Source organism: Leucopleurus acutus (genome assembly GCF_964270905.1).
Source record: "Leucopleurus acutus genome assembly, chromosome: 6".
In the NCBI taxonomy this organism is placed as follows: domain Eukaryota; kingdom Metazoa; phylum Chordata; class Mammalia; order Artiodactyla; family Delphinidae; genus Leucopleurus; species Leucopleurus acutus.
Window position 1 is genome coordinate 57,462,737 of NC_139149.1, and position 26,089 is coordinate 57,488,825.

Here is a 26,089-nt window from a genome sequence, read left to right on the forward strand (position 1 = left end):
AAAAACTTCTAGTTCTGGCTAATATATACTCTGTAAAGGTGTTTTTAATAACACGGATGAACTGGAATGTGGCAGGTAGTTTGGTTTATGTGTTGTTTTACTTTGTTAAAGTGGGAGGGAAAAGCAGTGTTGTAAACATACGCCACACTGAACTTATGGTTTCTGGGGGTCAGCTCAGTAGGAAAGGGGCACCTCAACCTGCTGTATTGTATTTGGATCCAGATCTAGGGTCCAAGTTACATAAACCCAAAAAGGTAACAGAGAATTAGAGGCTAATTTAATACATCACTTTTCTAACATGCAAAATTTTTTCCAATAGCTCTTTTTACGTAAACTCCAAGGTGAACGGGGAAAAGGGGAAGCATTAATTTCTCTAGGCTTTTTTAAAATCTCATTTCATAAACCAGAAGAATGATGTTTTTCACTTAGGATGAAAGTAATGATACTAAAAACAAAACCAAAATACATGCTTACTACCCTGCTGACAGACCGAGTTCTGCGTTCTATTTTATTTATATTCTAAATTTATACAAGTGTTTAAAGAAGTAAATATTTTGGTTTCTTGCAGGAATCATCTAGACAAGACAGAAGCTGTAAAGGTAATAGTATATAAACTAGTTTTTAGAACGCTTTAGTTCTATTTTACCATCAGTTTATATAGTTTTGGAACAATTGGCTTTAGTATAGAATTACATTTTAGCCTAGATAATAGAAATGTTCATATAAAGGTTATGAATAAATTATTTCAAATACCTCAAACTAAAACTGATAATGCTAGTTTTTATTTCTGCTTCTCTTTTAGGCACCAAAATAAGGACAGAATGGCCAATTGCTAGTGTTTGATCCAAAGGGTAAATGATTTATTACTTAAAAAGAATATGTTTGACCACCCTTTTGTCCTAAATATTAAGAAGATAGCCTACAGGAATAGTTGAGTGTGGTTGAAAGACTTAGCAATTAAATCCTTTATTATACTGTCTGTCACTCAAACAATGCCTAAATATTTGCCAGTCAGGAATTTCTATTAAGCACATCACTACTGATAAAATACTGGGTTGATTTTTTTTCTTTTCTTTCAGAAAAAGTGATGATTGAACCAAATGGAGCAATGTCAGAGTAAGAAGATGTCTCTGGTTGTGCATCTGATCTATCACATGCCTTTTAAGCAATTAGAACTACATAATGCAATCATTTGTCACCCAATTAAATTTGAAAGTCCAGAAATGCATGGATTAGCACTTAGCTTTTGCTTCAGTCAAAGCAATTGTTACTTAGATAAGAGGACATTTAAAATGAAAACTGAATTTTGATAAAAATGTAGGGGTATAGATAATATTCAAACCTACTTTTTAAATGCTTAAACAGCAAGTATTCTGTATTTTACGTATATAACTTTCATCGCTCATTCCTGTTTCACTTTGATACTTGCTCTCTTCTTTGAGAATATCATTTTAAAGGAATACTTACCTTAAAATCAAACAGATTCTTTGTTTACTATGAGAAGAACCATTACTACTAAATTAGGAACATAATCACCCTATCTAGTTGAAGAGATTGATATTAAAAAAAGAATCCTAGTCCAGTTTCAATTTGGTAGCTAAATATTAAGTACCTGCTTTGTTCAAGGCACGGATTCTGATAATTCATCAGAGCCCTTCCTGATACGATCATCTCCTCTCCCCTTAAAAAAAATTCAATTATTTATTCCATGAAAAATTACACTTTGAAAGTTGATTGTAAAACACATTCATGGGGATCAATTATTGATAAATTGGCAGGTGCCATTCTAGTGGGATTCTATTCAAATTGATACTATTTTGAATTATTCTGAATATTATTGGCTGGGAAAAATTATACCTTATGCAACATATATTTCAATTTTCATACTGTCAAAGCTAAAAATTAAAATTAGGGTCCACCTTGACTTTTGTTGTAAATTATATATTAAAGATGTATTTTTATACTAAAGAGAAGGTAATGTATTACAGATCAATGTCAGACTCTGTGCTTATTTCAGATTAAATGTTATAGACAACCAGAAAAAACTAAATGCCCCATTAAGTATATTAATCTGGATGTAATTATATATTATATATCCTATTACATGGTTGAATATCTTTAAATTAAAAATCTAAGAAAATTTTAGTAGTCTTTGAGGGAAATAGGATATAACTTTCAGTAATACTAATGGGAGTTAGTAGTCATTAGCGAAAATACATTCTATCATGTCTATGAACCCCAATGTTCATAGGCTGTGATAAGCAGTGTGGAACTGGAGCAAGGGGTAACCCACATCCTGAGGTAGTTAAAACCCAGGGGTAAATCAAATGCAGTCTGGGCCGAAATAGAAAAGCAGAGTGACGGCCTGTTCTCTTGATCTCATTAATAATTGCATCTGTTTATCAAACTGCTTTTTGCAAGGGCAGTATGATCATGTTCCCTTCACTTGCAGAGAAGAGTTTAGGTTTGGGTTTGGTTTGGTTGTTGTTTGGAGTGAGGGACAGAGGGATAGGTAGGTAGCCAGTAAGCTTCACAGGTGCATGGCTTTGTTACCTCAGGTACTCCACCCAGAGGTGAAGGTAAACAGAGCCAGTCCTGGAAAAAAAAAAGATCAAGTAGGAAAACAGAAAATCATGGGGGACCTTTACTTGAGGAACAGTGTGACTGACCTACAGAGTTGATGGATTTTCTCAGTATAGCTTTACATTCCACTCTCCACCCCGCTTCTGGCTCCATAGTCTGACAGGCAAGGGGAATTTCCCAAAAGGTCCTATCCAGGTTGGATTAGGGAAAACTAGAAATTTTCTTTCCCCACCAGTTCTTTGCTTTAATCTGCTGATTGATTCTTCATTCTAATCAGAGCCACAAGGAGTGTGTGAACTTTATAAACCAGGAGTTTGAAACTTCTCTGTACACAAAGCCCAAATAATTCATTTCCGTTTTTCCTCATGGATCCTCTCTGTCAAAGATTTTGTCTACCCAAAAAATGGCACTTAATTAACAAACTGTTTTCAGCAGTAAAAGTAAAGTATGTCTTTAATGCTGGACAAAGTGTTATAGATCTTGGACCTTTGATCTGTTGATTTTTCGTCAGGCTTTCAAGTACACATAAAGATGTGAGGGGAAAATGGGTAAAGCAAACCCACAGCACTAAACTCTTGGAGTTTGAAAAAATTGCATCTATCGGTTATTCCGTAATCGTATATTTTATCTTTTCTAAAATGTATGACACATTATTTTTTACTCCCATTTTTACACTTTAAGTAAATGCCTCTTTAGATGCAGACCAACATTGGCAAGCAAACTTTATACCTCACCAACACAAGTCTCTCTAAATGTAGCGAAGACAGTCTCAGAAAAGTAAGTTTTAATTAATTTTGTTTTTAGGCTCATGGTTTTTTTGGGTTTTTGTTTTTGTTTTGACCGCACCTCGCGGCATGAGGGATTTTAGTTCCCTGACCTTGTCCCCTGCAGTGGAAGTGCGGAGTCTTAACCACTGGACTGCCAGGGAAGTCCCTCATGTTTGATAAATGTAAATCATTTTAAAACAAAGTTTAAAATATAAACTTTAAAAAATTATTAATTCCAGTAGAAATCTGGGGACATTTCATAAATATGCCTAGTGTGCTTAACATATTAATTAATTCTAAAACCTAGGTTATCCACCCTCTGGTGTAAATATGTTCCAGTGGGATATCTAACTTGACTAACTCTCTAACCTTAGTAGATACTAAAGTAAATACTTCCCATCTTCCAAAGTAAAAATTTGAATTTTTCCTCAATTGTAATTGTATTTAAAGAAAATATATTTTAGAGTATGCTGGTTATCTATTTTTGTTAAATGGTTAGAAGCATTGTTATCATAAGTAATGTCACTTTCTCAAATGAAGTCAACAGATGGTAGTTGAAGAGCAGGTTGGAGTTTGGTCCTCTGCTTCTTTTGAGACTGTATACAAGATAGACTTTATATCAGAAAGTGAGCAGAAAAGGAATTCACATTTTACTGTTAAAATGATGATTTGGTCACTTCTCATATGTATTTTTATGGCATGTTCACTGCTTCTCAAATAGTAATATCCTATTTATCTTCAGGTCATTGAGTATGTTGGCTTCCTCCATGTTAGGACATTAAGATTATTAAAGGCATTTCAAATTATTCAAATATCCAGCACTAGACTAGCTAAATTCCCTTCTTTAGTGATATAACTTAGTGAATATATAAGTACCATATTTCATAGATTCTGAAGCATGCATATTTTAACATCTCTACTTGACAATACTTTTTCTTTCTTAATGTCTTATAATATGTCTTATAATGTGTAATATAATATGTCAGTATGTCTTATAATAAATAGGTGACAAATGTCTTATAATAAATAGGTGATATCTTTGGATGGACCTAGAGATTATCATACTAAGTGAAGTAAGTCAGACATAGAAAGACAAATATTATATGACATCACTTATATGTGGAATCTAAAAAATAATACAAATAAACTTATTTACAAAACAGAGACAGACTCACAAACCTAGAAAACAAATTTATGATCACCAAAGGGGAAAAGTGGGGAGGGATAAATTAGGAATATGGAATTAACAGATACACACTACTATATATAAAATAGATAAACAACAAGGTCCTACTGTATAGCACAGGGAACTGTATTCAATATCTTATAATAACCTATAAAGGAAAAGAATCTGAAAAAGATACATATATCTATGTGTGTGTATATATATGTATCTGAATCACTTTGCTGTACACCTGAAACTAACACAACATTGTAAATCAACTATAGTTCAATATTAAAAAAAAAAGAGGAAGAAAAAATGGTATCTTAGATTCAATGAAATACTGTAATTCGTGGCTGGGAAAAGGCAGTGAAGTCCTCCTTTTATCTAGATTAGATATTAGAGCGTATGAATTCTAGTAATTACTTGTGGTGACCTTTGGCATAATAGGACTCTAACCATGCTAGAAACTGGATACTTAAGTGACTTCTCAACTTTTCATGTGTAGGGTTTCTTCTTGGATGCTCTCTTTCACAATTAGAAAATCAAGGAGGGCAGAGGTAGAAATGTAAATCATCTTTGCTTTGTATTTTTCATCAACAGAGTGGGGTTTTGCTTTAGCAGCATATACTGGGGAAGTGAAGATTCCATTCCCTCCCATAGTATTAAGAATATAACAAGCTGTTCAGCATACTTGCTAAAGCACTGTGCAGATCACTAACTTAACTACTAATGTTCTAGATTCACATTTCGATAGGGATAAAACAGAGCTTAGGGGAAAAAATAATAACACTTTACATCTTTTTATATCTTTCCATGAAAACTAAAAGTTGAATTTTTTAAACTCAGTAAAGGAGACATATTAAAAGAATCACATTAAAGGAGATAGAAAAAACGAAATTGGGGTTATTTTTCCACCAGCATGGGTGCCTGTCTTTGTAAACAGAGTGCACCACACAAGACTCCTCTGTCTCAGTGTGTTGTCTGTTGACAAGAGGTATCAGGCTTGAAGGCTAAAAGAGAAAATTAACCCATTTTTATCTCAGCCATTTAATGAAAAAGCAGGCTACTTTGTATTATGACCAGGGGTTAATATTAGTGTTGGACTCCATAAGCATAGCATTTATTTTTTTTAATTTAAATTTATTCATTTATGGCTACGTTGGGTCTTCGTTGCTGCACGTGGGCTTTCTCTAATTGTGACAAGGGGGTCTACTCTTCATTGTGGTGTGCAGGCTTCTCATTGCAGTGGCTTCTCGTTGCGGAGCACGGGCTCTAGACACGCGGGCTTCAATAGTTATGGCACACGGGCTCAGTAGTTGTGGTGCATGGGCTTAGTTACTCCACAGCATGTAGGATCTTTTCAGATGAGGGATCGAACCCTTGTTCCCTGTATTGGCAGGCGGATTCTTAACCACTGTGCCACCAGGGAAGTCCCAAGCATAGCATTTAGCAATGGTAAGAACTGACTTACAAACTTAAAAAAAAAAAAAGAAAAAAAAAAACCTGAAGGCTAGTATTCCTTAAATAGTTTTATTCCATCATATCACAATGATATGCCAGGAACATTCAGGTAATGGATTGCTTATATACTCTATGTTAACTCTGAAAAGATTCTAAGAATCATTACACAATGACAAATGCCCAATAGAAATAGAATTTTAATCATTAGTAAAACTTATTTTTAATGCTTTTCCACAAAGAAGATATTGCATTTTAGCTGTTTATTGTTGGTGTATTATGTTGTGTGTTTATATTAAATGTGTGTATGAACCCATATAGAACCTTAAACAGAATTGTGACCTAGAAAAGTGTTTTTTCACTATCTACTTTAACATTTAGTAAGGAAGTCTCTTCAAAAAATATTGAAAGTAAAGTCTCTTTAAAGAATTTAGAGTGAGTATCTCCAAAGAGTATTGAAAATAAAGATATAGAAACAAATCTACAGTCTAAGATATGGTCATCTTCCTTCTTAAAAGAAAGCACAGGTAATAATATTTGTTTTATTTGAGTAACTGTAGCTTCTAATTCAGCCCTCCTTCTCTAGGACCTTTAGGATGTTGACAACTCGTAGGTCTGGAACGGGTTGTGGGAATCAGTAATTTTTCAGACTCAGGTACCGGATGATTCTGATATGCAGTCAGGTGGGATCCATGGGTATACATTACATAAAATGATAATGATAGGGTATTCAATTTTAGAATGAATTGAAATACCTGTGAAGGCATGAACAAGTTCCGCCCATTCAACAATGGTTTACTGAGTGCCAGGCACTTGTTTAGAAGCTGTGGATATAATAGTTAGCAAATGGCCAAGATCCTTGCCCTTATGGAGTTCACATAGATAGCCAACTATTAAACACTAATAATAAACACAAATAAGACAGCCATATATAAATAAATGGCACCTGGAGGAGGGAGAACTATCTTAGATCTAGGGATCAGGAAACCTCTCTCATGATACTCAGTGTTTGTGAATTGAATGAGTTCCTGTGACATCACATAAAGTTCTTAATTCCCTATTATGACCATCCCTGATGACACCAGTGTGATGAGTCGGTGAACAGGCTGGGTACACACTGGAAGATTAGAGTGGTTATGAGCCGATGGAGACTGTAAAGGAAACAGGTAGATAGACTGAATAGCCCAGGCATCCCACTCTTGGAAGGACTTGTTATCCCTTTTGAGGATAGATAGTACCTTTTGCTTAGAGTGAGGAGTTTTCCCAACTTTTTCTTTTTTTGGCCTGCTTTTTCTTAACATTGTCTTCTCTCAACCTTTCCTAGATTTCCTCATTTTCTTCTTTCTAACACCAGTGTTTCTACATTATTTAGAGTAGCTCATGGCCACACTCCCATCAAAGAAGACATCTCAAGACTTCCCAGACGCTCCAAGTCTTACAAGAAGGGGATGATGTAGCACAAGTTAAGGTTGAAACTGTGAAATTCATCTGTAGAGCCAAAAAACTGGGCAAACTCAGTAGTGTTTCCCAAAGAGAGAATTTTAGGAAACACAGGGTAAATTTTTTTTAATTACTTTAATAGTAGTATATTTTAATGTGTATTAGAAAAAAATAATATAAGACCTGGTTAAGAATATGGACTCCAGAGCCAAAATGACTCCCAGATCTACCTTAATTAGTGGTGTGAAGTTGGGCAAGTTATTTAACCTGTCTGTCTCTCAGTTTCATCTATGAATGGGATAAAAATAGGACACACCTCACTGAGATGGTGAGAGAATTAAATGAGTTAATATATGTAGTATTCAGAAGAGTAATGGCGTATAATATTTGCTATGATTATTATATCTTACTTTTATTAGTACCTCCATCAATTTTGTGGATGATAATATTTATGATCTGGCAAAATTTCTAAGTTAAAAAAGTAAATTTAAAAAAAATTAAATAGTATAGGTGATACTCTCATATGGCAAAATGGATGAAGATAGTATATTACTGAAATTTGGAAAATGTTTCAATGGCTTGTGCCATGGAGGTTTTACCTCTTAAATATCTCTCTAATATATCTCCTCCTCTCAATCCCTATTTTAACAATGCCCTGTCATCCATCTCTTTCACCTGGACTTTTTAAAGACGCCTCTAACCACCTCTCTCCCTGCTCTTTTTTTTTTTTTTTTTTTTTTCTGTCTGCCTTCAAATACACGTTCCACCCTGGTATCCAGGTATTCCTTCAGAAATTCAGAATTGATCGTACTTGTTTCCCTACTTAAATCTTTCATGACTACTTTGTTTCCCTACTTTTAAATCCTTCATTCTTAGGATAAAGTTCTAACTCCAAGGCCCACAAGACTCCATTATCCAGCTTGTACCCCTCTGGCTACATCTGTCACCATTTCAGCCTCAATTTTGACCCATACGCAACAACAAAGTGCTTGTAGCTCCACACACATTCTTTTTTCACTGGTTCATGCTGTCCCCTCTCCTTGGAAAAACTGATCCACTCAGACCAGGATGGGGCTCTCCTTTGGTCTCCCATGTACCTAGTACACATCTTTATCACTTACTGCCATACTGTTTTATAATTATCCATTATGTTTCTGACTCCCCAGTTAGAGTGTGAGCACCCTGAGGTCAATGACTGTTCATTTTTGTGTTCCTAGGGCTCAACATAGTGCTGGGCACTGAATGGGTAGTCAGAGTAGTGCTTATTTTTTATTTTTCAGTCATCTATGTTTGGTCATAGGTACTGTGACTTGACATTAAGAAAAATCATTAATAATGTTATGTAACTTCTGGTTATATCTGGAACACTTCACATGTATCTCTTCCTAATTTGTGTGTGTGTGTGTGTGTGTGTGTGTGTGTGTGTGTATACAGAGAGAGAGAGAACTTTATTCTCAAGTATCCAAGCAGTGACTACTTGCCTAAGAAGAATTACTTTTCAACCTCTATAGTCTTACTTTTACTTTCCAAGCTCTTTATTTTGCATTTACATTCCTATAAGAAAAATTTAAGAAAAGTATTTCTGTGGATAGAATAGCATTAATTTCTTTTTTTCTGGAAGTTATTATATTCTTTATAAACAAAACCGTTTTCCATTTATTACAATTTCAAGCACCAAACAACACTAACATCAGCTCAGGATTATCGGTTTGGGTTTTTTCCTGTTTCACTTAGCAGTTTTATTACCTTTTTTGGAAATGGAAATCAGGTAAATTTATTGCAGTGCTGTTTAGTCATGAAAAAAAATCCAGAACAGGAGCACATGTAGTAAACATGTACACTTGCTACATTATAATTTAGGAGTGACCATTTTAAATTTTTGAATACATTTCAATATTTATTGATTAAATTATATGTATTCTTTTCTAGGTGAAATGAGCAAAAATGTAGTCATTACAGAGCAGGAGAAAAATAATGAATATTCCCCTGAGGATACTGATGACAAGTTGTCTGAATCAACAGATGATGATGGTGAGGATGATACCAATGATGAAGATAATGAGGAAGACAGTAACCCTAATAAGGATACTCATGCCCCATTAGAGTTAATGACAGAAGTAAGTTTTACTCGTATGTTATAACTCAAGAAACTTAAAAATATTAAAATAGCTGAATAATATATAGTCTTGCAGACTAAAAAAAATGGTCAAAATATCCTTGCCCACACACAGATGCTTACCTCATTACTCATCTTTCTTACTACTTTCACCAGGGTAGAGGTGAGAGAAGATTCTAGAAGTGACTCAAAGTATTCTGGTAAAGGCAGAAGCAGGAATAAGAGAAGTTTGGGCATAAGACTCTTCAAGGACTACTTTAAGGAAAACTTTTTACTGACTGGGTACCATGCTAGTTACTTGGGATATTTAGAGATAAATAAGAAAGACATGACCTTACCCTTGAGAACTAACAGGCACATATTATGTATATAATGCAATTTATAATAAAAGGAAATATGTGCTAGTAGAGGTGTTTGTAAAGTTCTCTGGGAACTGGGAGGATTGAGTGACTAATTGAGAAAAGAAGCAGGAGAAATGCGTAAAGGAAGGATTTTTAGAGGAAGAGACATGAATGGAATCTTAGAAACTTGAAGAGGGACGTGTAGGAATTCATCTGGTAAACATATCAAGGAGGTGTTCCTGGCATAGGAAACAGCATTGGCAAAGGCATTGAAGCCTGAAACGTCACATGCGAAAATTGTACATAAACGTTTACGGATAATTCTATGGAGAACAAAACAGTTGTACCTCACTTGTTGTGGTGTCACAGTCTACCTTTAATTAATATTACACAACTTCATGTATATCATAAGAACTTCATAACAGTACATTTTCATTTCCCCCTTCTCATCCTTTGTATTTTTGTTGTCATATGTTTTACTTGTACATGTGTTATAAGCCCCACAATACATTGTTCTTTTTGTTTTAGATGGTTAGCTATCTTTTAAAGAGATTTTCTTAAAGGAAAATATCTTCTTTTGGAAGGCATTTCTGGAGTTCCTCATAGCTCTGTGTAGATCCAAATTTCTACCTGATATTATTTTCCTTTTACCTGAAAAGCTTCCCTTACTATTTCTTATAACGCAGTTCTGCTGGAAATGAATTCTCTCAGCTTTTGTTTGTCTGAAAAGTCTTAATTTCACCTTTATTTTTAAAGGATTTGATAGCTGGAGATTCTATGGTGGGGGGCCATGTTTCTTTCAGTACTTTGAAAGGTTGCTCCATTCTCTCACATTTTGCATAGCTTTAGACAGGATGTCTGCTGTTATTCTTATTTTTATTTACATGTGTATGTCTTTTTTACCATCTTTCAAATTTTTTTCATATGTATTAGTTTTGGCAATTTGATTATGATATGCCTTGATGTGACCTATTTCTTCTGTTCATTGAGATTCTTGGACCTATGAGTTTATAGTTTTCACCAGGTTTGGAAAATGTTCAGTTATTAAGTCTTCAAATGTTTTTTCTGATCTCTGCCCTCCCTCTCTTCATCTGGGCTACAATTATACATATGTCAGATCACCCAATATCATCACTGATGTTCCCTTTTTTTCATGTTTTTTTCTATATATTTAAAAAATTATTTATTTATTTTTGGCTACACTGGGTCTTAGTTGTGGCACATGGGCTCTCTAATTGTGGTGTGCAGGCTTAGTTGTCCCACAGCAACTATGTGGGATCATAGTTCCCTAACCAGGGATCGAACCCATGTCCCCTACATTGGAAGGCAGATTCTTTACCACTGGACCACCAGGGAAGTCCCTCTATGTATTTTATTTTAGAAATTTCTAATGCTCTTTGTTCAAGTTCATGATCTTTTCTTTGCAGTTATAATCTGCTGTTAAGTCCATTTCCCTCCTTCTCTCCCTCTCCCTCCCTAGCCCCATATATATGCATATATATTATTCATTTTAGGTATCCTGTTTATCATCTCTAGACGCTTTCTTTAAATATTTTTGTAACTATCATTTCTCACCTCATCATGTTCAGATTTTCTCTACTTTTGAGCATATGGCATATATTTATAATGGCTATTTTAACATGTTTCTCTGCTATGCTATCACCTCTGTCAACTCTAGGTCAGTTTCTGTTGATTAAGTTTTCTCCTGCTTATAGGTCATATTTTCCTGCATCTTTGCATGCCTGGTAATTTTTTACCAGATCCTAGATGTTGTAAATTTTATGCTCTTGGATACAAACTTTTGTTGTTGGACTTTGATCTGGGACAGTTGAGTTACTTGGAAATAGGTTTCTCCTTTTGAGTTTTGGTTTTTAACTTTGTTGGGAAGATCCAGGGCAACCTTTATAGTGTAGGGACACTACTAAGGCCCCTTAAGTCCCCTTATGAGGACTCTTCCCAGTGCTCTCTGTATTAAGAGGACCTTCCACTCTGGCTGGAGAGAACATGAGTTCTTCTCAGCCCTGTGTGAGGTCCAGTGAGTATTCCATCTGCTCATTCTAGTGATTCTTTCTCCAGCCTCAGCTTCTTCATACTCATATGCAGATCAATACCAGCCAAAGACTCTTTAATATTACTTCATGTCCCTATCTCTTGCAGAGTAAACCTAGTATACCTGCAAATGGTTCAGAATATGTGACACACAAGCAAGAATAATTATCTGAGTGTAGGCTTCTTTTTTTAATGGAAGGTGTCTAAATAACTAATAATAGAAGATCAGTAAATTGTGGAGCCTAAGTAAGTAAAAAAAATAAACAAGAATATTTAATTCCATGGGGAGAAAATGACCATGATATGTGGTGTATTTTTTAAAAGTTACTAAATAATCCTAGTTTTTGTAAATATATATGTGTTCATTTATGGAAAAAATACTAAAATGATGTTCATGGAGATGTTAAAAATAAACATCTCTAAATGGTAAAAATGCTATTTAATGCTATTAAATTGGGGACAGAACGTGTTTATTTAGCATTTAAATTTCCTACCTACAAAAATATACATACAAATATGCATACAAATATTACTTTGTAGTAAAAAAACTACAATAAAAATAGTAAAAGCAAAACTAGATGGTATAAGGGCAATCAATACTGGAAAATATTGAATATACATAATTGTAAATCTATATTTTTTACTAAGTATTGTCGTGTAATTATGGATTAAGTTCACAAATAAAAGCTGTATCTGAACCAAAGGGATATTAAAGTGATTAAAGTCTTCAGAGTCTGTGCCAGTTGAATCAACCTACATATTCTCAAATTGTTCAGTAGTGTGTACACTGTGTGGCTGCAGCAAAGCAGAGGTATCATACTTATTCTGTGTGGCCTTAAATAGTCCTTAAATAGTCCTCATTAACTGACTGATTACAGACTCAGCCCTGGAAAAACAAGTAAAAGTTAAAAGCAAAATAGTTAATCATTAATGGAATATTTTCTAGAGAGTTTATAATTGACCTTTAAATTCTCTGTGAAACTACGTAGCTGAAGAATTTCTGAATGTTTTCCAGTTCCTGAGATCAGAAATGGGCCAAGACTACCATTTGGCAAAAAAATTATGTCAGAAGAGTAAGTACAAAATACTTTTCCTTTTTCCAATCTTCTCTGTTTCCAAATACATTCCATAATATGTAAGATGGTTTGATTATCATACATCTAATGAATTCTCTGATAGTGTCTCAGTGAATCCTTGATAGTAAAAATTGGTATAAGGACTAATTTAGACTTCTAGAGTAACTTTGAGTGGGATAAAATGACAGAGACTAATTACACCATTAAAAAATTAGTCAAAATCCTTAGCCTCATGATAACAGGTTGGTAGCATTGTGCCTTTAGATTCAAAGAAGTGTTGTGTAGTGCAGAAAGCCTTACTTAACAGGCAATTATTCCACAAATATTTGAGTACCTACGTGTGCCAGGCACTGTTCTAGGCGCTGGACAGATAATGATCCCACATTTATATCTAGTTTCAGACAGATAAATTTATCTGTAACTAGTGTGTCACAGATGATAGGTGCTATGGAGAAAAAGCAGGGAAGAAGGAGTAGAAAATGCTGGGAGGGAGGCAAAGCAGTTTTAAGTAGGATGGTCTAGGAAGGCCTCACTGGAAGACTAGAGCAAACACCTGAAGAAGTTGAGGAAGTGAGTCCTGTCATCTGGAGGAAGTGTGTTCCAGGCAGGACTAATAGCAAATGTGTTGAGAATAAGCCAGGGAAAGTATGATAGGAGATGAGGTCGGAGAGCTTACAGCTTACAGGGGTTGTGCAGATTGCATAACACCTTTCGCAGCTTAAGGACCTTGGCTTTTTCTCTGAGTGAGGTGGGAAACCACTGGACACTTTTGAGTAGGGGAATGATGTGAACTACCTTATTTTTCTGTCTTTGGGTTTTAGTGGTTTGACTTGACGTTCAAAATGGTGGTGGTTTTCTTTGTATTTATTTGAGGATTTCTTGGCCATTAACCTTCAAAGATTGCCTCTGCCATATTCTCTCTCTTCTCTTCCTGGGTCTCCAGTTACACATAAATTAGACTTTTTTTTCATGGTGTCCCACATGTATCTTATACTCAGCTCTGTTTTTTCCATTTCTTTCTATTTCTATGCTTCAGTTTGGATATCTTCTATTGACCTGTTTTTGAGTTAATTTATCCTATCCTTTTTCTCTTACTTCATTAGTCTTAGTTATTTTAAAGGAGAAAATGGCAACTCTACAATTAAACTTTATTAATAATGGACTTGAAGTATTAACTATTGTAGACCTGTCTTATGGTTAAAATCTTTTAGTGAAAATGTAGTGTAGGGACATGGGGTCTACTCTCCCTTGCCTCACAGAGTCCCCACTGTGGATACAGAACTTCTTCAATCATTGGCTAATTTTTAAAATGGGTTTTTTGAATGCTTTAACACTACCTAGTTTATATCCAAAATAATTTGCCTTGTTTAATCCTTTTAAGCATTTTTGACCTTTAGAGCCATCGAATAAAATATTTCAAGCAAAACTGTTTCTGGTGGCCCACAAACAGAATTTCCAATCAGAAAGGATCCTTAGAGAGAGAATCATGGCCAATCCTCTGTTTTTATAAATAGTGAAACTGAAGCAGAGAGAAGTTAAGCAGCTTGTGCAGCCCTGCTCAGGGAGCAAGTGACACAGCCAGAACTGGAACCCCAGCCTCCTTTTCCCTCAACTACTTTTCTTCTCTGTGTGGCTGGTATAGAAGGGAGTGATTTTGTAGCTCTAGCTCCCAGTTCTCTTGAGTTCTTCTTGTGGAGCCTAATTGTAGGAAAATTTACATATTATATTATATTTATATATTCATCAATCATTTTAGAAAAGCCTCTGGCTAAAGCTTACAAAATATAGACACTGATATCACCACATCTGTCAGTAAGTTTTGGCTGTTAGCCCAAACTGTAAACAGCAGGTGCTCAGTATAATGCTTATGGACCTGACATACCAGTGCACGTGCATTAAGGGCCAGGTCAATGGGGATGAAAAAGTTCAAACTGGTATATCTTAATGGGGTTCTATTCCTTTAAAAACTCACTCCCTTCCTTCCAACCAATAAATATTGAGCACTAACTCTGTACCAGACATTATGCTGGGAGCTGGAGAGAAAGCAGAACTCAGAGCACACATGCTCTAAACCCTTTTGGGGTTGATATCAGACGTGGTTTGCACTCTTACTGACTCATCCAGTAATGCTGTTTACTCTCTTCTGTCCATGGCAAATAGTGGTGCCTCTAAAACTAAGGACTAAACTCTAGGAAAAGAAGCTATGGAGTGCCCTAAGGCAGGCACCATGATCCAGGGAGCCAGATGGGAAAGAGCTGCTCCCAAGAGGAAGAAGAGGCTGATGGCAAATGTGAGCAAAAAGGCCCCGAGAATGGGCGTAGAGAGCAGGGGTGTGCAAAGTAAGGTTGGCTACCCCTGAGGCAGATTGCCAGGCAAGGATGTGAAAATTAGGGAGGCCCCGGTTTTGCAAAGCCAGGCAAGTTCAAGGAAGAACAGAGAGTTGTAGACAGACTGTTCCAGGGAGAGGGAAGTGCTAGTTCTTTGATGCAAATAGGAACGCTTGGCTGAGGGCTTACCCAAAGTCCCTCTCTGTGTTCAGAGCAACAGACAAAACAAATTTTTTTCATCTAGCATGGACCCTAAAATATTATATGTAAATTCTTACAGCATAGATATTCTTTTTCTAAAAATTTTTTTGAAGGATAGTTGATTTACAATGTTGTGTTAATTTTTACTATACAGCAAAGTGATTCAGTCATACATATATATATACGTTCTTTTTCATATTCTTTTCCATTATAGTTTATCACAGGATATTTAATATAGTTCCCTATGCTATACAGTAGGCACTTGTTGTTTATCCACTCTATATATAATAGTTTGCATCTACTAACCCCAAACTCCCAACCCGTCCCTCCCTCATCCCCCCAGCTTGGCAACCACAAGTCTGTTCTCTCCAGCATAGATATTCTTTTGTCTCTTTCTTTTTCCCCCCATCTTCTAGCTCTTCCATGAAACACTCCACCTTTCTCTATATATATATTTATAAAGTTACGCATGTAAACATAGATTGTGTATTTACATTTTTATGTATTTATATATGTATATATTGAACACCTACTATGGGAACATTAAACATACATTGTTTAATTCTTACAGCAATTCAATGAGACAGATATGATTAACCTCATTTTACAGGTGAGCAAAGTGAGGCTAGCAAGGAGAACTAATTCACCCAAAGTCACACAGCTACCCAGTGGTAAAGCTAGGATTAGATCCCAGGTCTGGCTTGAGAGCCTATGATTTCTTGCTATATTTCCATTTCCTCATTTGACTAATAAGCTTATATTTCTGGTTAAGTAGGCAGAGACTTGGAAAAGAGATGCTTTTATGAATCAATCAGATTGAAATGGCTCCTATAAGTTGACTAATATATTTTTTATTTGTATCTAAGGCAACTAGTTTATATGAAATAGTGCATCTTTGTCCCTGCAGAAATGTTTTACAAATCCACTCTCTTGAATAACCAATCACCGTATAATCATTTGTATCTTCACTTGGCTGCAGGGCTTCCCATCCTGCATCCCAGGTGCAAATGGGTTCTTTTCTTTTTATCCTGCCTTCTAAAAAAGTTGTTGGTGAAACCTTGGAAAAGTGGTTTTTAAATGAGACTGCAAGTCAAGAGTCCCAAGTCTCATGATTGACTGTGAGATTTTCTGTCAGTCTTCCCATTTCTTGGTCTCTTTACCTGCAGCCCAGTCATCTCAGGGTGCCAACACTTCCACTCACAGGCAGCCCGAGATTCTACAAAAATAACTTTTAAGCCTTGAAGACCTACTCTGTCAATTATAATAATTGTAAATGTTTAAAAATAATGGCCTGAAAACCAAAATGGTTCTCATCATCATGGGTCTAACACAAATACAGATGTATCTTCAGAAAAGAAAGTTCCTATAAAGTTTTCTATTTATTTATTTATTTATTGCGGTACGCGGGCCTCTCACTGTTGTGGCCTCTCCCGTTGTGGGGCACTGGACGCGCAGGCTCAGCAGCCATGGCTCACGGGCCCAGCCGCTCCGTGGCATGTGGGATCCTCCCGGACTGGGGCACGAACCCGTGTCCCCTGCATCGGCAGGCGGACTCTCAACCACTGTGCCACCAGGGAAGCCCTCTATTTATTTTTGAGTAAAATAAATCACCCTTTCTTATTAGCCTAGAGTATAATTTTATCAAGGCATAAAAGGACTGCTTCCTATTCAGTTGTCTATATTCATTTATTCCTTTTTTTTTTTTTTTTAATGTTTTGAAGGCTCCACCTCTGTGTCAGGTACTCTCTTAGGGCTGCAACAGTGAACAAGACCAACAGTCTGTGTACCCTAGCATAGCCTCCTGTCTGAGGGCCTTAGAGCTCCATGGGCAGCAGAATCCCCAGCTCCCTGCCCCAGCCCTTCAGCCAGAAGGAGGCATCCACTGCACACTTAGGAGGGAACCAAGCCTTTCTCCAGGCCCAGAACCACTCCAGGAAAACTAATAATCAACATTTATTCAGCACCTACCATGCACCAAGGACTAAACTAAGTATTTATCTTTATCCATGTTATCTGTTTGATTCATCAGAACAGCCTGATGTGGTCAATAGTATTATTACAGATAAGGGAACTGAGATACAGAGGCATTAAATGCTTTCACCAAGGTGACCCACCTAGACAGTGGCAGAGCCAGGGTTCACATCTGACAGTCTTTCTTCAGGGTCCATACCGGCCTCTGCTTATGGGCCCCGGTTGGGAAACAACTCCCAGAATATCAACTGCATGTGCTAAGGGCTTCTCTTGCCTTTTTACAAACCCTACTAGCCTGTCAAAGCGTTTTTTATTTATCACCTAGGATGGATATTGCAGGGCTAAGCTTCAAAGCAGATACCTTTCCGTCATTCTGACAATTGCTAGCATTTTTTGTTAAACGCTGAGAATAGCTGATGCCATGCTCCACTCCCATGGAATAATCCTAACTCCAACATGAAACTTTCTAAGCTGTGTTCCAAGGAATATTAGTTCAAGATTTCTTAGTAAGTGTTCCACCAAAAAAGGATTCCATGGGGATAATAAATTGGGGAAACCACATTCTCCTCTCTGTAAGATCCATAGTAGTTATGAGCGTATTAATGGCTATGTAAAATCCTGCAGTTACTCCTTACTATAAGCTTTACCTGATTAACTTCATTAGCCTTGTTTCCCAAATGCATATTAACATCTTAAGAAACTAGTATCTCAAGGAGCAAGTTGGAGAAACTCTGCTCTAGAAAGAGGCTTAGCCTCAGAGAAAGATTTAGACTGCTAAATTATTTTAGTCTAAGTTAAAATGTACAAACAGTCACTTTTATCAGAAGCCTTAGAAGATGTATAAATACCCCTAGAAGCCTTAAAAGCATGTTCTGAGCAGGTGCACATTCATGCTAACCCAGATTGATGGTACATTGTTATATATTAGGAATTAGGAAATAAAGACCTTGGTTTAGTGTGTCAGGATGAAAGCCATATGGGGTGAGGCCCTCTGAGCCACTGGGGCCTAAGTGAACCATCCACAATTCTCTGTCTCACTGTTAGCCAGGCAAATAGCACGCTTGATGTTTCAGTGCCCCCTGGGGGCCATCAAGATATTACGCAGGAGTCACAACATTTAAATGGATGATGCAGAATTATGAATACACCTCAAGGCAGGTAGGAAGAAGGCAGAGAGAGAGATCTGTAGAGCAAGATCTGAAAAAATAAATAAACTAGCCTAGAAAACTCTGAAACAAAAGGTGTAAATCTTTCTGGGCTCTAGGACATTGGTAACATACTAACAGGCCTAAAAAGAACTCTATTGATACGGTCCAAAGGAAAGATGACACATTCACATAAAGGATCAGCAAAAAGGAATAAATAGCACTTAAAAACAATGGGTCTGATGAAGAGGTGAGGGTGCTGTTAAGTAGGCGATGACTAGGGTGTCATTAATAAAGTCTCCATGTTTTGCGGGATTTGCACCTTGTTTGGGGAATGCTTATAGTCAAGAAACACTTTGGCTACAGGCCCATGAGGGAAGCCTCATAGTGATAGAGATTTTCTTCTTTGGACAGGAGGTAGAAACTAGAATGAGGATTATTTCCCTTACAAAGCACCTAAGATAAGTAGAACATTTTCTCTATTTGCGCTTAGATATACCCATGGTATAATTGTTGGTGGTTTTGCTTTGTGCATTTTCACTTACTCTCATTGACAGTTTCAGTCTCATTCTGAAGAGCCTGTTTGCTGAAACACTTCAAACACTAATAATATGCATTCTGTTGTCCATTTTCAGTCCTAATCTATGAACCAGAAAATCCTGAGGCCAAGGAGTTTTCCTCACTTATTGAAGAAATCCTGCTGATGGGTAAATTTAAAAATTGAAATTACTTCTTTCTCATAGAACTATGAGCAGTCACTATTTAAAAATCCATTGCCCCAGGAGATTGGCAAAGTACATCCTCATGAAGTGGTTAAGAAAAGGCTAAATGGTTATCTTGGATGGTTTCATGAAACCGGCTTGTCCTCTGTGGATGGTCAAGATGACTCCCTTTCCTCTGTGGGGTGGAACTGCCCAAGCAAAGCAGGCTCCCTGGGCACAAGGTACTGGGCACTGACAGAGTCCTCAGAGGGAGCAGAACCTGCTAATTGTGCCAGGCACTAAAGGGATTATCCCACAGTTCCAAGCAAAGCCAGTACCCTCTAAATCACCCTGAATCTCACTTTACTCTTATTCTATTTAAGTAAGAATTAAGTTGACGGTAGTAAAAAATATTTTTATAGACCAATGTATTAAATTTTTTTAAATCCACAAACATCTTTATGCCAGTAAGAATATGTTCTTCTTTGTACTACTGCTTTGACCCTACATGCAGTTAGCAAACTTCAGCTCAGTTCTCACATTCCAAAAATATGTATTTCTTAGTGGCGGGGAAAACAAGGAGAATTGTGATTTTTTGAGGGTAGAAATACTAAGAAACATTTAAAGCACGTCTTTCCCTTTCTGTGGCAGAGAAAGCTCAAAATCTGGAGGAAGATGATGAAGAGAGTGAAGAGGACAGTAGTGGTGAGAGTGAAGGGGAGAGCAGTGAGGATCCAAGTGAAGAAAGCTCTGATGAATGTGAAGATGGGTGATGACAGTTGCTGCTATAGTTTAATCTTCATGTATGTTCATTACTGTATACTATGGAAATATAAAGAAGAGAGCTGCATTTCAGTCTAACTGTTCTTTATTTGGTACAGAGTCCTTTTAATTTATCCATATTAGTTTGAGCTCCTTCTTAATATTTAGATTTTAGCTCAAGGTGAGCTACTCAGAGAGGGAAGTAATCATTGAAAACACATAGCACTAACTATGTGCCAGGTGCTGTTCTATATACATTAATTTGTTGAATCCAACAAACCTATGAGGTTAGCACTATTATCATCCCCGTTCAACAGATGAGAAAACTGAGGCCCAGAGAGGGTGAGTCATTTGCCCAGCATCATATACCTGTTGATCGGTAGAGCCTAGATTTGCATACGGACATTATGGCTCCAGAATCCATACTCCAAGTCCCTCCCATGTCCACTACTTTAGGCATTTTATATCATTTGTTTCATGTTCTTTATAGCACATATCAGTACCTGAAGTTCTTATTTAATTATTCTTTTTTTTAAGGTTTTATTTTATTTTATTTTATTTTGGAGTATAGTTGATTTACAATGTTGTGTTAGTTTCAGGTGTAAAGCAAAGTGATTCAGTTATACATATACCTATTCTTTTTCAAATTCTTTTCCCATTTATATTATTACAGGATGTTGAGTAGAGTTCCCTGTGCTGTACAGTAGATCCTTGTTGGTTATCTATTTTAAATATAGCAGTGTGTATATATATGTCAATCCCAAACTTCCAATTTATCCCTCCCCTAATTTATTCTTTTTATCTTCTCCCTTCTTGTCAGAAAATGTAACCTCCATAAGCAGGACTTTGTCTTTTCACTGTTATATCCCTAGCAACTGGACAAGTGCCTGGAAAATAACGGGATGTGTATACCAAGTGAATGAATGAGGTGAAAGTTAATGACAATGTTTATATTCTTTCATAAAATATTTATAAGACTTTATTATACTATTTATGTATCAATCTACATTATTTTGCTGATTCTGTATTCCTTGATGAATTTCCACCACCTTCAAATTAGGTTGTAAGGTAACTGATGTAAAAATGAGAAAAATATTCCTAAATAATTTGTTTTGAGTGTGCCAATCTGATTTGGGATTAGGCAGTTTGAATTTTTATTCTTATATCAGCAGAGTATCATGTCATATCCAAAATGCTTAAAGCATAATTCATTCTTTGGGCATTTTGTAGCGTGCTAACATTCAGAGGGAGGAATTAGGCCACACCATTTTATAGGAGTATCTGAAAGAAGTGAAGACAGGTATGTATAATCATCTGGTTACATAAATAGTCAGATAGCACTGAAGGGCTGGCTGATGGAGACCGCAAGAACCACTTGTTCTTTTCATTTGTGGGGTGTTTGTTATTCCTTCCTACCATAGGAAAACCATCGTATGTCAATCTGATGTCACTTACCTGATTTTGGAGCCCTCCCCATAAGAAGGTCATTAAATACTCTAAAACTGATATTGCAGGCTAAATTAGTTACACTAGTGAAACTTTAGTTTTCTTTTAAAGGAACAGGCAAGTTCTGAGGGAAAAACTCTGAATAAAAGACCATGATATTACAGACCATATTATAGCTACATCTAAGTGTTCGTGAGGTTGGATCATGCGGGATAATCCATATTTATGGGTATGTACCCTTTATCCATATTCTTCATCCTACTTGCACTCCTTTTGGTTTTGTTTTTTTAATTTGATGTGGACCATTTTTAAAGTCTTTATTGAATTTGTGACAGTATTGCTTCTGTTTTATGTTTTGTTTTTTTGGCCGTGAGGCATGTGGGATCTTAGCTCCTTGACCAGGGATCAAACCCGCACCCCCTGCATTGGAAGGCGAGGTCTTAACCACTGGACTGCCAGGGAAGTACCCTACTTGAACTCCTTAATCAGTGTAATTTAGGGTGTTGGTGTAACCTGACATAGGCATGTATGTATGTGTCTGTATGTGGTAGCTAAATATAAAATCTAATAGCCAAACATAATCTGCAAAGTATTTTTTATTGTTTTATGTAAGTATTTTATATTATTTAACTCACTGGCTTCTCAGTCCTATGAGCAAGCTATTATATTGTCCCCATCAGTTACACAAATTGAATTTGGGATGCTGGGCATATCTAAGGGTAAATATTGACTGGGGTAGTGGAATTCAGATGAGGAAATTAAGACTACGAGATGCTAGGTTATGTTTCAGTATGAGAGATCTAGTGAATCTTGAACCCGTGTTCTGTGCTGCTTCACACGGAGCTAAACTGTAGAAACTGTTTATGAATCAGCAAACAAGTATCTATATAGACAGTTCAGTTCCAGACCTTTGCCTTCTTCAGAACGTTACAGTGGTGGGAAAGAATCCAAATATTCAACTATTTGCAAATGTACAAAATGTCCACTCAATGGACTTAAGATGGGAACCCACCAAAATAGTTTCATTTATTCAATCAATATTTACTGAAGGCCTACCAAGTATACCTGCTCTTAAAGAACACTGGCACAGTTGAAATGCAGGGTGATAGGAAGTCCAGGGTGCTGAGGGAGCATGCAGTAGGGGTACCTAACCTGGGCCAGGTGTCCAGGGAAAGCATTCAGAGGGAAGTGGAGTCTAAGCTGAGAAGGTAGAATGAGGGGGAATTAGCTACAAGAAGAGGATGTGGGGAAGAGCATTCTATCAGTAGATACATTCTGAGTCCAGAAAGTAAATAGGTATGGTTGGATCGCAAAATGAAAATGAACCAGTTAGAGCCGAGACAGATGAAGCTGTGTTCATAAAGACGCTGGGAAATGGTGGATCTTACAAGCTGTGTTAAAGTTTGAACTTTATCCTTAAAGTAGTGGGAGGCCACTGAGAGATTTTAAGGAAAATAATGATTTTATTTTAGAAAGAGCATTCTAGTAGCCAGGTAGAAAAATATGTTCTCAAACTACAGGTCATGATCCATTGGTCAGATATGAAATCACTGTAGTGAGTCACCAATAGCTGGGTTTTTTTTAAATTTAAATACATAGAATAGAAAATAGCACACATTGCAAAAGAGTATATGGGAATTATGGTTTTGTGAAACTTTTCATTCAGAGTGTGTGTGTCCTAGATCTTGATGTGAAATGTATTTCTTCCTATGGATCTCCATTTTTAAATATATGAAAGTATAGAGAACAGACTGGAGTGGAATACAAAACTCCACTGTTACATAATTCTAGCAGTTCAGTACTGTAGCCTGAAAGAGGTAGTAGCAGAGATGCAGTGGAACAAAGATGTTATTTTAGAGGTAGAAAGAACAGACAGAAATTAGTGATGAATTAAATGTGGGGAGAGGTAGAGGTCAAGGATGACTCCCAACTGGGTAACTGGATGCATGATAGTGGTGATATCACCTGAAAAAGGAGCACAGAAAGAAAAGCAGATTTGCTGGAGAATATGGTGGTTCACCTTACACAGGTTGAATATAGGAAGTATATTGTTTTCTATGCTGTAACAAATTAAAGCAACTTAGTGGCTTAAAACAGTACAAATTGATTATCTTACGGTTCTGGAGGTCAGAAATCCAAAATGGATCTCACTTGGCAAAAACCAAGGTATCAGCAAGACTCCATTCTTTCTGGAGGCGCTAGGAGGGAATGTTTCCTTGCCTTTTTTTTCCAGCTTCTAGAGCCCTCCTGCATTCCTTGGCTCAGGGCCCCATTCTTCCGTGTTCAAAACCAGCACTGTCTGACTGATGCCTTTTCACATTGCCATCTCTCTAGCCCTCTCTCCCCTGTTGTGATTTTTGTGAAATTAGCATTTGTTAAGTAGACCACAAGGGAAAGTGAAATAGAGAAATTTATTACTCATGGGTCCTAGAGGAGGTACATGGCACACGTCAAAGGGGCCACGGGGTGGGGGGTGTCAAGGTGCAGGAGAGAGTGGGCAGCAGGACCCTGGGTACATGTCTTACTTAGGGTCTACAATTGAGTGCTTTTGGGGTTCCTAGGCTAAGTCCAGATTGGTGGATTCAAACTAAAAAGAGCAGAGTTTTGGTAACCTCTGTGGAGGTCTTATCTAAGTGGGGTGCACAGGGGAAGGAGCTGGGAAGCAGGAGAGACTATTTATTACCAGGGGCACTGGGAAAGTCATATCTGGGATTTATACTTACTTGTGAATCTGCAGGCTATTGTCTAGTACATGGGCTGTTATCTGGGCATGCACTGGAGGGAGAGGCTAGTGTCAGTTCAAGGCCCCTGTAGGCCACTTAGCCACTCAAAATGAATGCCAAGGCAGCAATATTATGAAATAGTTTAGCTAAATTCTCAACACCCTTCCTCCCTCTTCTACCTTAAAGGCTTGTAATTACTTTGGGTCCATCTGGAGAGTCCAGGGTAATCTTCCCTACCTTAATGTCAGCTGATTAGCAACCTTAATTACATCTGTAGCCCTAATTGTCCCTTGCCACATAACCTAACATATTTATGGGTGCTGGGGATTAAGACATAGACATCTTTGGGAGGTGGGGGGATTATTCTGCTGGCCATAGGTAATATTGTGTGTTAGTTGTTTTGGAATTTATGGTATGGAGCTTGGAAGAGACACTTTGGCTGATGATATACACCTTATTTAGGAGTCTTAGGAGCTTAGACTCAGCGAGATAACGCATAACAGAGATATCTCTTTAATTCAAGATAGTAATCAAAGGTAAGGCATTGGTAGCCCACAGAGAAAGTGTAGTCTGAATAGAAGAGGACTGAAAGTAGAATTATCTTAAATGATAAACAACACTTAAGTGGTAGTCCAGGAAAGAAAAATGCACAAAAGAGAAACTGAGAAGAATAGCCAAGAGGAAAATCAGGAAAGCAAATATAGTAGATACCATTGGTCGCCTGCTTAGCATCGTCCCTCCCTGCTTCTTTGCTAAGAGACTCCTGATTCTGTTCAGATATTCACTCCACACACACATAGGCATGGGACTCAGAAAAGATACCCTCAGCCAATCAGTGTATGGCATTTCTCTGGTGACTACTACGGTTCCAAAAGTGGACATGTGACCTCCATTGGCCCAGTCAGATCAAGGACTTTATTTCATGATTGGGAGGAGAGGTTCCTCCATTCCTCTGGTTGGGAACCAGGAAGCATATGCTGCGCTACTTACTGTTGGCAGCCATTTTGTGATCATGAGAGGAACTAATCTTAGGATGTTGTGGACAGTAAAGCAAAAAGAACCTAGATTCCTGGTGATGTTCAATCATGGTATCCATTGCTCTGGAGCCAGCCCTCTATTTGAGCTTACTGTTAAGTGAGATAAACTTTCTTATTGTTTAAACCAGTTTGGATTGAGGTTTCTTTTACCTGCTGCCAAAAGCATCCTAACTGACCTCTGAGTACAGAAATCCAGAAAAGAGTTTCAAGATCTGGGAAGATCTACTTGGCCAGAAGTTATAGAGAGGACAAGTAAGGTAAGAACTAAAAAGTGTGATTGGACGGCAACAAAGAGGTGGTTGGTGACATTAGGGAGAGCAGTGTCAGTTGGCTGGGGGAGGAAGGAGAGCCGTATTTCAGTGAGTTTGAGTGAATTGGAGTGAGGAAAACAAAAATAAGGAGTTTGACATTGAAGGTAAGAAAAAAGATTAAGTGTTGTGGAGGACATAAGGCAAAAGGAGTATTATTTTTTAAATATTTAAGATGAGCATGTTTGGTAGGAAGGATGATAGTCATATGTACTGATAGCCTATTATGTGTTAGGCACTGTACCATATGTTAATTCCGTATGGTAATGTTATATGTTAATTCCATATGTTAATATTTTTAGTCTTCATAACACCTGCATGGGGGTAGATGTTATTACCCCCATTTATGTGTGAAGAAATTGAGACCTAGGAAAGATTGAGAGTAACTTTCTAAAGATCATAAACCTGGGAATTGGCAGATTCAAATCCAGGTCATTTGTTTTTGATGGTTTTATAACTTTGTCAATCACAGG

General features: G+C 37.0%; 1 protein-coding gene across 2 annotated transcripts in view; it reads left to right on the top strand.

Moving 5' to 3' along the window:
* ERICH2 (glutamate rich 2) overlaps positions 1–20,847 on the top strand; it is a 31,063-nt gene extending 10,216 nt beyond the window's left edge. Inside the window, exons 2-8 of one of the 2 annotated variants that reach the window (XM_082841640.1) lie at positions 569–599; positions 803–851; positions 1,080–1,116; positions 9,343–9,530; positions 12,935–12,992; positions 19,275–19,346; positions 19,992–20,847. In XM_082841640.1, the coding sequence (XP_082697766.1) occupies positions 1,101–1,116; positions 9,343–9,530; positions 12,935–12,992; positions 19,275–19,346; positions 19,992–20,113 (456 nt within the window). In that variant the 5' untranslated portion in view covers positions 569–599; positions 803–851; positions 1,080–1,100 and the 3' untranslated portion in view covers positions 20,114–20,847. The remainder of the gene's footprint in view (positions 1–568; positions 600–802; positions 852–1,079; positions 1,117–9,342; positions 9,531–12,934; positions 12,993–19,274; positions 19,347–19,991) is intronic. The other variant, XM_082841641.1, reaches the window with a different exon arrangement.
* The last annotated feature ends 5,242 nt before the right edge of the window (positions 20,848–26,089 follow it).